At 42.6% G+C, this 14,029-nt stretch overlaps 1 protein-coding gene across 2 annotated transcripts in view; it reads left to right on the forward strand.

Moving 5' to 3' along the window:
• Positions 1-4,465: 4,465 nt before the first annotated feature.
• bace2 (beta-secretase 2) overlaps positions 4,466-14,029 on the forward strand; it is a 28,419-nt gene continuing 18,855 nt past the window's right edge. For both annotated transcript variants that reach the window (XR_014030569.1, XM_081371688.1), the window contains exon 1: positions 4,466-4,984. Coding sequence is in view for 1 of the 2 variants with exons in the window: in XM_081371688.1 (XP_081227814.1) it covers positions 4,706-4,984 (279 nt within the window). In the remaining variant the exon portion in view is untranslated. The remainder of the gene's footprint in view (positions 4,985-14,029) is intronic.

The raw sequence follows: 14,029 nt of genomic DNA on the forward strand, positions 1-14,029 counted from the left end.
GTGTTGGCGGTCTTGGCAGCAATTATATTGTCGAAAATATTGCATCGCGCGCTGTCGGCATCAAGTCTGGTGAAATGTAGCCACACTTTTCATCTTTCCCACATCTTTTACAACCATCGGGGTTGGGACGCTTACACCATACAGCCTCTGGGCATAACCGCCGTAAACTAGTGTTTATTGGCTCATTGTCGCTGACGATATTAACCCCAAAGATATAGAAATTTGGTAACGAATGACAAGACAATTTTTAATACTCAAAGATATTGAGGCAATTCGGTCGGTGCCTAAAAAGTATCAAACTCAATACCCAGCCCTACTTACAGTCAACAGAGGACCTTCAAAATAAAGTGGAACCAAAACGTGTTCTTTCTGTCCTAACTGTGTATTTATACTGGCAGGGGTTAACAGGGCCATGCTAACCAGAGACACCTAAACCCCTTGGGTCTAACATCTCATCGTTCAACTGTCCATTTTCCTCGTCCTCCATCTTGTTCAAGAGTAAATCATGTCATGTTAGATTGAGTCAGGTCAAGGTTCAAAGGGATTTTACACACTATCATCCACGGCGCATCTGTGTCACATGAGGAAAAAACGGATTCGACTGCACTGTGAACGCAGCCAAAAGTGGATTGAACTTTTAATGGCGATTCTAGGCCTTTTCTCCTCTATGTCCTCTAGTTCCTTTTCAAAGGAGCCGGTGATCAACACACCTCGCGGTCATATCACAGAAGGTGTTTGTGATGCCGAGTGCAGGACGGCTCCGGCCCCAGGGGGCACCGTGAGGCAGCGAGGGTGGCAGCAAGACTTCACCACTCGACCTCCCGCTGTCCTGGGAACAGCTGCGGCGCAGTGTGGCGCACCAGCGTCTGTCGGGGCGCAGATGGCGGGCGAGGGTGATACCTCAGAGATGGCAAGCGGGCGATGCCCCTTAAGAGAGCAAGCTGGCAGGTACAGGGACGGTGAGCTTAACCCTGCCAGTGGAGCGGGTCGTCAGCAGTAGTGTAGTAGTGTGTAGTGTGCAGCGATGCTCACTGCAGTACGGACAGTTACACACCTGCAACAGACTCTGGTGTGGGAAACCTAGTGTACTGTAGCTGAATGCCGTAGGGTACAAAACAAGCAGAAGGGAGGAGGGAAGGAAGGAAGAAAGAAAGAAAGAAAGAAAGAAAGAAAGAAAGAAAGAAAGAAAGAAAGAAAGAAAGAAAGAAAGAAAGAAAGAAAGAAAGAAAGAAAGAAAGAAAGAAAGAAAGAAAGAAAGAAAGAAAGAAAGAAACTTTTCCTGATGTTTCTCATGTGGTTCAGTATGAGAAATCCAAAGAGAAGACAGTACAGAGCTATAAAATGAAGGTGGATCACCAATGTGATAAGTGTGATAAGAAATCTTTTGTTTGGTTGTAGACTTTTGATATCTTGGCAAGGCCATTTGAGACTTTAAAGTCTCCTAAGGAGACAACTGAGATTACTGGACTCTTTATCAGGATAAGCAGGACACTTGTGCAAATGTCTCCATTTGTTCTCCAATTAATCTCTGGTGATTGACTGCAGTCATGGAGAAAAAATAGAAGAAAAGCTGCTTTTTCTTCTTCTTCTTTATTAGAGACAGGACTGAAGATGAACCCAGAAGAAAACTGAGATCGATGGTTAATAGGTTATTGGCCTGTACTTTTCAATTATAACATATAGACTCAAATTTGTATTGGATGTTTCTTCTGAACTTCCTTAATGTGGATATCATAGATCTGATCTTAAACTCTTTTTCTTAAAAGATCTTAAAAGTTGTATTCCTAAACAATCCCAATCTCACTTGGGTTAAATTACCATGGAAGGAAGTGGGAATAGAGAGAAAAATAGTGGCATAATGTGATCTTTGGTTTAAACATATTCTACTTCTTGTAGTGTTTGTGAATCCAGCTAGCTAGTTTGGTGTAATCAAATAACACATGTCTATTTTGACTTTGAATTTGACTTGAATTACTGTAATATCAACATGTACTGTACATGACCAGCTGTTCTTCAAAGTAAACCCCTTTAAGAGAAAATGTGTGAAGATTCTCAGATATCAAGGACAGTTATTTTCTAATCAACTGGATGTGTTTGTTGCTCAGGGACTCTTCTTTAAATACATAGCCAGTGAGAATTTACCAGTTACTAATGATCTTTAATCTTTAAACAAGCTTTTAGCAGAAACGCTCTGCCTGATTCAATTTAGCAGTTACGCAAGTAATACACACTGGAGATATAAAACAACATAAAACTAGCTGTAAACATTCAGATGGAAAATGAATACACGCAAAGCAGAGAGAATTTAGGGAAGGAGAAGAAGAAGAGAGGAAATAAGAGAAAGCTCAAGCCCCATTCTCTATTACTATATTTTATAAGATTTATCATGTTTAAATCATTTTTCCTTTCATAATTTATTCAAATTTATTTCTGTTTTGTTTTATTTAATTGAATTTCTTTATATCTTTATTATATTTTATTATTTTCTTTTAGATTATATGCTTTATTTTTTTACACTGTTAGCCTATTTTATTTAACACTATTCTTTTCTAGTTACATGTAACCATTTCCTGCACTTCTTTGGAAAATATGGTAAATATACAGTTCATGTCATGCCAATAAATTCACTAAACTGAAACTAAAAAGTAAACTTTGCTTAGAGCATGGTGCCCAGACAGCAACATGGTGTCGGCCCAGATCCGGCCCACATCTGGTACACGACAAGGGCGTAGATTTGGTTTGAACATTGGGGGGGTTGAAAAATTATTCTGCATATTTTTCATGTGATCATGGTATAAATATTGGGGGGTTGTAATGCATAGATTTAAATATTGGGGGGGTTATCTCCCCCCTAACCCCCCCACAAACTACGCCCCTGTGTGGATTCCACACGGCCCAGATGTGGGCTGGATCTGGGCCGACACTATATTGCTGTCTGGGTGGTAAGTTTCTCCTGTGTTTTGGAACTTCCTCTGCCCACAAGCTGCTCCATCACCTGCACACTAAATGGTCAAGGGTGGAAATTAACACTAGAGCAAAATCATGTGGACAGGTCACTCCTACACACATCCCTTCCTTCCCCCTTAATCCCAGATTGTCCAGCTCCTCTTCCCTGCCTGTAATTACACAATATCACCATGCAAGATGCCAACAGATGCACTGCGTCTAAGACAAGCATTATGGACTTAGAGATGCTTCAGTAATTCGGCCTGCAGATTACTCTATTGAACAGGTCTTAGGTCGAGCGGCAGAAATGTACAACAGGTGGTCAGTTTCAGCGTGAACATGGCGTGAGACTGAGGGGGATGTAATAAGACGAAGCGAGCATATGCTGTTAATAACCTTAATTAAATATTAGTTTTTAATATGAAATATTAGGAGACACTCTACGGTAATTGTTAAAGATAAATACGATTAATTGGCCACATGTTTTACTAGTTTACTTGGTTTTCTACTAAACATATTTAATATTCTTATATATTTTAAATCATTTTATTTTTGATTGTTTTGCATTTAATTTTTTTTTTTATTTATGTTTTATCTTTAAAGGATTGTGGAGACTACACCACATATAAAATGCTATAACCCACCATCTTTCCAGACAAAGGTGTTTGAACGTGCTGGGTTAAAATGGCAGTGGCTCTGTGGAGGAAGATGGGTGTTGTCTTGAGGTAAAAGGACGCTGGTGCATTTACCTCTGACTGGTTCTCTGTCTTGCTCCTCAAGGCTTGTTCCAATCAGGGTTCGTGGAAGATTAGGGAGCAATGTTCCAGGAAAGGCGATTTGGACTGTAAACTGTTAGCCTGCTCACTCCGATAATCTCCCTCATTTACCGCACAGCTTGTTAGATGGGGTTAGTGAGGAGTGAGGAGAGGTGTACTGTGCCCTCATCTGACGATCAGCGGTACTGCAAGACAATGGCCCGAATGCAAGGAGATTTATGAGCATAACTCTGCTCATGTAGCCTATTGTAAAAAAAAAAAATATATATATATATATAATGAATGTCATTGTTTTTTTTTTATCAGCTAAATTTTAGTTTCTATATCAACTCAGGTCCCTTCGAGTTCACAGGGTGTCCTACCGTAGACAGACAGACAGACAGACAGACAGACAGACAGACAGACAGACAGACAGATAGATAGATAGATAGATAGATAGATAGATAGATAGATAGATAGATAGATAGATAGATAGATAGATAGATAGATAGATAGATAGATAGATAGATAGATAGATATTCCTTCAGAAAATACAAATAGTTATCATCAATATGGTGCATATTTTCTCGTTAGACTGAACACAGCCAGATTAAATTTACTCCCCAAAAGATTTCCCCCCTATACTGACTCTCATCTTAACAGATTTATCAGCCTGGGCGCCCACAAATGCTGCCTAGGCAGACAATACACTAACTTTTGAGACACATCCCAGTATAGATAGTGTTTCCCTCTCCAACGCCTCTGGCCCTGGAATGTTTGCGAACGCTCGTCATATCCGTCATGTGCTCTTTCAGGAAGTTATCAATTGAACACATTACACACACATAGCCTACTTTATTTCCCCGCGGCATCTGTCTGGTTCACACACTCTCTGCCGAAGATTATTCCCATAACTAATAATCAGAATGGAACTTCAGCCGTCAATGACAGAGTTCTGCACTTTGAAGCAAAGCTGAGTGTCTGTCAAGGTGAAGTTTGGCGAGATGCGGCTCTACTACGGTCTCCTGCTACTTTCTCTCTCCTTCTGGACGTCCCATTCAGTGTTTCAAATACCTTTGAAAATATTTGCTGGGAATTTCGACCCGTCTGTGCAGCTGGACCTCAGGCCTTTGCGACAGCATGAAGAGGCAGTGGAGAGCGGACTGTCCCTGGCGTCAGACCCAGCGGGCATCGTCAACTTTCTGGACATGATCAATAATTTAAAAGGAGACTCTGGTAGGGGATATTACATGGAGATGGTCATTGGGACTCCGGGACAAACGGTATGTAGCCTACACATTTTGAAACCTCAATCTTTTTCATGGTTTCCTTTTGTACATGAAGTGTCAAAACATTTCAGTTTCCAGTTAAAACCCTGCGGCATCTGTTTTACATTGTAACTTTTACTAGATTCTCTGTCACAGCCTCTTCAAAAGTATGTAGACATTTAAGTCGCACGAGCAAGATAGCCTATCAAACCAACCATTATTTATTTAATTAAGAAATATAGCACAAGCACACACATTTCACAACAACAGATGCGCTACATTTTACATATGCTGTTCAAAACTAGTAGGGCAAACAGTGTTTTGACACTTTCTGGAGGTCAAACACTTGTGGAAAATCGGTTACTTTAAACTATCCTCGTATCTCTGTAAAGCCGCTTTAGAACAATCTACATTGTTAAAAGCGCTATATAAATGAAGATGACTTGACTTGACTTGGAAAATGACCATAGTTGTGGTGAACTGCACCTGAGAGGAACTGACATCATTTACATCCACATAAAACAACTTGGGAAAGGTAAAAGACATTGCAAAAGAAAAGTGAAGTTACAGTAGGCTAGTTCTGAGAAAAGCATCAGCACGATGTGATATTTTATTATCTAATGAAATGACATTCAGATATTTGTAGGCATGTGTTTTAAACCGTTTTCATGTGGTTTGCCCTTCACAGTCTCGTTCAAAACTCGGCTGATCTCTGATTAGCTGTTACTGTGCTTCAAAAACATCAGATTAGATGGGGTACTGTAGGCCAGGCTGATCTCAGAGCAGTGTTTCAGCCTTTAAGAGCAAATCAGTTCAAGAAGCATGTGATGTGAAAGTCTCTATGAGACGCCTTGGGCGCCAAAGAGCCCTTGATCTTTGTGCTGAGAATAAGTAAGAGCCAACTCACATGGGTTCACATGACAGCGGGCCCCTCCATCAGAGCAGCTGACTCAGATTAGGGCCTGGAGGAGATGCGTGTGTCTGTACAGGCTTTATGGCCAGTCGCAATTGCCGCTGTCCATTTCTCTTTCTGATCAAAAGTGTTAGATGTGTAGATGGTGAAAGGTTTTAAGTGATCGGACTGTACCGTCTACATCCCACAGCCTTGTTTTCGAACCTGACTGTTTGAATCGTTCAATACATTTGATTCTTTGCTAAATTATATTGTATTTTGAAACATGAAATCTGACCAAATTTGGCAATGTGATTCATTTGTTTTGGGACGATTCATAATTAAAGCACACACTTGTAACTGAAGCGACAATTGCATGGATCTGTTCTGGATATTAACTGAATGATCTGTACAACAGAAATTGGTATAACTGTAATTGCATTCCTCTCTCTTCAGAAAATGAAGCTTGACTGTAAGTGATCATAAATCCTTCACACGGTGTGTCTCTCTGGAAATATTGTAATGAAATCTCCAGTGTCATTGAACATCATGTTTATTCTCTCATCTCATCACAAACGAATGAGTGAGGTGAACTGCGAGAGGCCAGGATCTTCCCGCATCCTCTGCGAATATGTAATTAAGGGTACTCATGTTAATTGAGGCGCTCTTTCTAAACGAGCCACTAATTGCGGAATCTGTCGTATGTGCGGAGGCGTCGGACTGGAGTGGCTCACATCTGCTAATTGGTACAAACAGGTAGCAGATGCGTTCCCAGTGACAGAGCGCCTGCCAATTAGCTAAGCCACCTCGATAGGGGTGATTAGAGCCCGCTTCACCAGTAGAGGAGCCATGGGAGCGCAGAGAGGAGGAGCGCAGGGAAGGGGCCCGATTCCTGGAACCAGCGGGAGTATGTGTGTGCCAGGGCCCTGCTGCGGACACACTTAATGTTACCGAAAGAAGACAGTAGTCATGACGGGAACGTTGCCATAGTGAGGAAATTGTCCTTAAAGGCCCCCTGAAATAAAAAAAATACGTTTTTAGTATGAATATGTTAGCCTTATGGTTATGAAAAGCTGGTTTGTTCCAAAACAATGACAAAATTTGCATTTAGGAGATACAAGCATTCAAAACTTAGTTGCTTGGTGGCGCTATTGTATTTATCTCTCCACCGAAGAATGCGATTGCAACCGTGATCGAAACAGCGGTTGCACTTTGTTCTGTTTGCCTGAAAATTTGTTAAAGCTGGTAAGGAATGAGGAATTACACACAATAATGGGCAACTCTGATCAAGTTTCAGCTTACTTAGGCTTAACTTAGGTCTAGTTAAACACAAGACGATTGTTCCTCTTGAATTTCTTTCACACCCTACACAAACAGAGGCTATGCTCAGAAAAACAAAAACCTATTCATTCTATTTCTGAAGTACTTTACTAAGCAAATACAAAGCAGACACATTATTGGCCAATGCTTGTTCTTATCAGTTTACTTACTAATGTGAAACTATGTGTACTGATGTGCATCCTGTGACAAAACATTGGCACTGACAAGATTTGTCAAGGGAAGCGGAGGGGAGTGGCTATCAGACTCTAATGCTGAATGACAAAATAACCATATCAAATTCATACACTACAACGTTTAAGTGTATAATGCGTCATTTAGGACAGTTTAGGACAGAGTTTCTTTTTGATGCTATGTGTATTATTTCCCACATTACAGTAGACAGTATGCATACAGTAGTATTGTATTTCAAACATAGCCGGGGCCTTTCATTCTCACTTATTCCTCCTCCTCAGAATAGATCTAAAAATCATTACTTAATAACAACTGAAGATTTTCCATAATGTTTAATTCAAACACGGCATTAAAATGCGTTCCTAGGTTCAAGAGTTTAAGTGTTTTTAAATAAGCTGTTAGGATCAGTGCAGTGGAGCAGATCTGTGTGTATATTATGATGGCGTTAACGATGAGGAATGCCCATAATGGCCTCTTTGGCAACTGGGTGAGATGGCACAGCTCTGTTATCTCATTAGTTCCCCCTCGTTGAACCAGCGCTCCAACAACATTATTCCAACTGCTGTGACCGCCTCACAAGCGCCTGGCTAACAGAAACATGTGTGGAGAGGCTAAATTGGAGGGCTCTGTGCCAGCAGGGTTTGATGGTTTTTAGGTGGTTGACATTTGAAGCACAAAGGTTTAATATAAACTAAATCAATACAAGATAGTTGTTTGTACAGCTTTCGGTACTCTGAAAATGTGTGATCTTTTTTTTTTTTAAAGATTTGTAAGATTAGTAAAGAATTAAGATACATACAGTAGATGGTGTGTTCGGAATGAAGGATGGATGGATCCCAGACTAATTTGTAATCTAGACTACTCAAATCAAGCATTTGTTTATTTTAAAATATCAATTAATTATTTTTTTTTTGTTGCTTAGACAGAAAACCATTCTGATATAATGTCATATGTAATATTATTGTTAAACGTTTATGCAAATTTATAAAAAAAAGATATTACCAATATTACCAGAAACTCTTATAACGTTAATTCTTATCAACTACTAAAATATTTTTACTTGGTGACATCAGATTTAAAACTTTGGTCAAAATAAAAATTTTGTGATATAGTAATTAATCAAACTAATCACTATTAATATCAATATTAGCTGAGAAAGGCTCCCAAGTAAAGAGAATTCAAAGACACTACATTATTGTGGCTGCCTACGAAGACATTATATGCAGTGGATCTACTGTATACCCCCTGGATTTTATGATCTAGAAATAACTCTTGTCATAACTTTTGCACCTCTAATGTAAAAAATTACAACCTGTGCAGTGCCACTGAAAACCAGTCACACATTTCAGGAAAAAAACAACAACTTCAAAATATATCTGCAAGCAGCAATTATCAGGGCCAAGCGCAAAGAAAACATGCCAAAATGCCAACATGGCTGAAAGTTTCAGACCAACTGACCAACTTAAAGACATTTTAAGATGATTTTAGGCAAAATGGCTGAATAATCATACAGTCACTAATAATATGATTTAACGGCTTATTACTTTCGACCAATAGGTGGCACAATTACGAAATTGATGTGAGGTGACAATGTCACATACAAAGTTTGTTGTCAATATGTCAAGGCATTGCAGAGATAAAGCCTGAATAGTCATCTTGACATTTGCTGCTGCGGTAAATGAAAACGGTTTCGTCTATCAATACAAAATTCATAACTTTTAGTCGGCAAGGTCAGGAGATGATATGATTAGATTTTGGTGAAAATTGGACAACCGGTCTAGGAGGAGTTTGAATAAGTAGGTTTTGAATGAATATCGAAACAGGAAGTTCGGCCAAATACGGCAAACTTGTTATCCATGTTCTCGGCCTGACACGAGAGATCTATTAAGACCAGTTTCTCATTTCTAATAGGCTTATTTATTTAAAATGTATTAGCATTTTTGGAAATTTCATTATAAATTTTGACCAAAAGGTGGCGCTGTCTCAATCTTTTTAGTACCTTCAGGGCATGGTGCTGATGGCACATACTGAGTTTCGTAATGTTACACCAATGCATTCGTTAAATAGCATTTTACATCACAATACTGTATTGATGTCAATGGCAATTACATGTTTTGTTCTATTATAGCGCCAACAAGAGGCACAATCCCACCATTGTTTTTATGTGTCCTCAGAGTGAGCCCATACATGTGTGTGTCAAATTTGGTGACTATCTCATTTCGTTTTGGAGTATAACAGACATTTATATGTATAAACTCACAAAAAATTACCCACACCTGACTTTGTTTGCATTTTCTTGCCACTTACTATTAATATTCTGTCATTTGGTCAGTAGTTTATGGCCATCGACCTATGTTGGTTATTTAGTTTGTTACTACGACCAAACTTCCCATGGTGGTTTTGTCTCGATCGGTTTAACGGTTTCGAAGATATTGGCAAATGTTTTTTAGGCGTTACATCACAACACTACACAAACCGTAAGGCAAAACCTAGCATGTTTGCTAACTCGGCAAGGATTCAGGAATCTAAGGAGATAACTCTTGTGAAAATAAGTCAACCACACCCAGAGTTCTAATCATTTGAAAAAAAAATTCATTACAATATGTTTATGCATTCATAAAATACAGCATTTTGGTACAAAATTAAAAATGGCTTATGTCTAAAGTGCTCGATATGGAAAAATCGGATATTAGTCGACTTGGCATGACGCCCTGAAGCTAACAAGATTTTTGGACAAACCGTTCAGAAGTTGTAAGCAAAAATAGCCATTTTTCGTATATATATAGACCAGTAGCAGGTGGCGCTGCACCGAAACGCAGCATGTTGCCTCAGATCTGGCTTTTGATGACATATTCTAAGTTTGGTCTGAATGCGATAAAGCGTAGCAGAGATACAGCCTTACATCTGTTTTTGCAAGCGCTACGTAAAATTAGTTTGCGTGGTATTCAAGAACGGTTTAACAAATCAACGTGAATTCCATAACTTTTTGTCGGCATGGTCTGAAGATAATCTGGTTAAATTTTCGTGAAAATCGGAGCAACCGTCTAGGACGAGTTAGAAAAAGTAGGTTTTAAAAAAAAATTAAAAATGGCGGAAAGATATAAATGACGGAAAATGACGTAATATTATGCAATTGATTTGTCTTGAGCTAAGGAATCAGTGGGAACATTTTGAAATTTTGTTTCTAGCCCTTAGGTTCAAAAGTTATTAGCATAAACATGAGTGAAACTTTGGACACATGGTGGCGCTAGAGGGACTGAGTTAGGGACTCCAAATTTGCTATTGTGACTGTTCAGACTGTCCTCTATCAGTGTGCCAAATTTCATAACTTTCCCACAAGCGGTTCTATGGACTGCATAACGTACTCGGTTACTAACGTAACCTCGGTTCTCTCTAGAAGAGTTCTCTCGTACTGCGTTTTGCTAAAAACGCTATGGGAAAAGTCTCTTTTCACGAAAACACTGAAGCAAAAAATTATCCTTAATTTTCATATATGTAAAACGCGTTGCGGCAGCAGCAGACAGCTGAAGCAAGACGGCTTGTCTGCTCATTGGCTGCTCTGCGGCAACTGCATAAGCCTATCGAGCGCAGGCTGATGCAACATCAGGCCAATGAGGGCGCTTCGCGCCCTCCTCGCCACTTCCCGCCGAAACGGGCGTGGCTTATCCCTATAAAAGGAGCTCGAAAAGGCTGATTCACTCAATTTTGATCGCTGAAGCGAACCAGAGCAAACCAAACGCACGGCAGGGAACGCAGTACTCGTTCCCTCTTCTAGAGAGAACCGAGGTTACGTTAGTAACCGAGTACGTTCTCTTACGAGAGTTCTCTCGTACTGCGTTTTGCTAAAAACGCTATGGGAACCCCTTGCAAAACGCCGTGCGTGCCGGGACGAAAACACCAATCACCGGAAGCTAGTTCAGGCATACAGTGCATAATCACCGGATAGACTCACACAGAGTCAGGGAATAAGGGAGGAAGCCTAAATTCCCTAAACTGTAGCGTCCGTGGGTTACATTACCTCACAGGGAAAGTCTAAAGACGAAAGGGGTTTCCCCCGTCCTTATATAGACATGTCCTCAGACACGAATACATCACATAGCCAAGGCAAGGAGCCTGCACTAATGCGGGAAAACGTGGGTCTTACGTAGTTTGCCCAGTAAAATCGGCAGCGCATAGCGCCTGTAAGCAGATTACACCGACAAAAGCTTAGCCTGCAGGGCGGGAACCTCTAGGTTATAAAACCTAATAAATGTAGAAGGCGAGGCCCAGCCCGCCGCCATACATATATCTATGTATGAAGCAACGCCTCTCGTGGAGTGCGCTCTAACTCCCAACGGGCATTGAATGCCTTTGGCAGCATAAGCCAGCGCTATGGCGTCAACTATCCATCTGGATAGACTCTGTTTCGAAACAGCCGTTCCTTTGGAACGACCGCTGAACGAGACAAAGAGCTGCTCTGTCTGTCTGAAGGCAGCAGAGCGGGATACATAAGTTCTTAAAGCCCTAACTGGGCAAAGAAAACTCGAGTCCCCCTCCTCACTCGACGCCGGCAGGGCAGCCAGGGAAATAACCTGAGCCCGAAAAGGCGTGTTGAGGGATTTCGGCACATAGCCGTGTTTAGGTTTGAGTATGACCTTAGAGTCATTAGGACCAAACTCCAAGCACGTCGGGCTCACAGAGAGCGCGTGCAGGTCGCCTATGCGCTTCACTGAAGCGAGAGCCATCAAAAACACTGTTTTAAGAGATAAGTGTTTGAGGCTGATAGACTGAATAGGCTCAAAAGGGGCACTTTTCATAGCCGCCAGGACTGTAGAAAGGTCCCAAATAGGGACTGAAGGAGGTCTGGGCGGATTCAGTCTCCTGGCTCCCCTGAGGAAGCGGATGACTAAATCATTCCTTCCCAGTGACTGACCTAGCGCTGAACCAGAGAACGCTGAGATAGCCGCCACGTACACTTTAAGCGTGGAAGGGGATCTGCCCTTATCCAACAGCTCTTGTAAGAAGGAGAGAACCTCCGTTACCTCACATTCGAGGGGTGAAAAACTCCGAGCCGTACACCAGCTGGAGAAAACCGACCACTTCGAAGCATAGAGCCGCCGAGTCGACGGCGCTCTAGCCTCAGTGATGGTATTTAAGACTCCCCCTGTGAGACCAACGGATATCCGTTGAGTGCCCACACATGAAGGGACCACAACTCCGGGTGTGGGTGCCAAATCGAGCCCAAGGCTTGCGAGAGGAGGTCTCTCCTCGCCGGCACTGGCCATGGAGCGATGTCTGCTAGCTGCATCAGAGCCGGAAACCACGCCTGGTTTTCCCAGAACGGTGCCACAAGCAGTATTGGGCATTTTGTTTCCCTGATCCGTTCCAGCACCTGTGGCAGGAGTGAGACGGGGGGAAACGCGTATAGCGGGCAGCGCGGCCACGTTCGGGACAGCGCGCTGCTGGTCTTTGAAAAGAACACGGGGCAGTGAGCGTTTTCGTGGGACGCGAATAGGTCCACCTCCGCTCTGCCAAATCTCTCCCACAACAGCCGGACTGTTTGTGGGTGTAGAGACCACTCTCCTGGGGGAATGTTGTTCCTGGACAGTCTGTCCGGGCCCACATTCCGAAGTCCGGGCACATGCACTGCTCTCAGCGAACGTAAGTTGTGCTGAGCCCATATTAGGAGGCGTTTCGCCAGCCTGTACAGGGACGCTGATTTCAGACCGCCCTGGCGATTTATATAGGACACCACAGCCATATTGTCCGAACGGACTATGACATGCTGGTCCATGATGTGGGGACAAAAACGCGTCAGCGCGTTGTGTACTGCCATCATTTCCAGGCAGTTTATGTGTTGGAGCTTTTCTCGTTCCGACCATAGGCCGAAGCACGGTCTGCCCTCGAGCAGCGCTCCCCATCCCGAGGTGGATGCGTCTGTCGACACCATCGTTACCTTCGAGGAAGTCCCCAGGCTTACACCTGACCGGTACCAGTCGTTCGCCAACCAAGGTACCAGGGCTGTGACACAGTCCTGATTGACCTTGAGGCGCAATCGACCGGTTACCCATGCTCCGCGTGGTACCCGCGCTTTCAACCAGAACTGCAGCGGGCGCATGCGGAGCAAGCCCAGCTGGAGAACTGATGATGCTGAGGCCATAAGACCCAGCATCCTTTGAAACTTCCTGAGCGGGGTTAAAGCGCCGCAGCGGAAAGACTTCGCCGCGCTCTGAACACTCAGCACGCGCTGCGGCGACAGCTGTGCTGTCATAGATAGTGAGTCCAGAACTACCCCCAGAAACGAAATCGTTTGACTGGGGATCAGTGAACTCTTCACCCAATTGACCGTGATACCAAGATTCTCGAGGTGATCGAGTAAGATGGCTCTGTGCTCTATGAGCTGAGATCGTGATTGGGCTAGGATTAACCAGTCGTCCAAATAGTTCAGCACTCTCATGCCTCTGTTTCTGAGAGGGGCGAGCGCTGCGTCCATGCACTTCGTAAACGTACGAGGTGCCAGGGACAAGCCGAAAGGCAGGACTGTATACTGGTATGTCTGACCCTCGAAGGCGAATCTCAAGTATCGCCTGTGGTGCGACGCTATTTGTATTTGAAAATACGCGTCCTTCAGATCTATCGATATGAACCAGTCTTCTCGGCGAACCTGCGCGAGAATT

Source organism: Scardinius erythrophthalmus (genome assembly GCF_964197995.2).
Source record: "Scardinius erythrophthalmus genome assembly, chromosome: 7".
Classification (NCBI taxonomy): Eukaryota; Metazoa; Chordata; class Actinopteri; order Cypriniformes; family Leuciscidae; genus Scardinius; species Scardinius erythrophthalmus.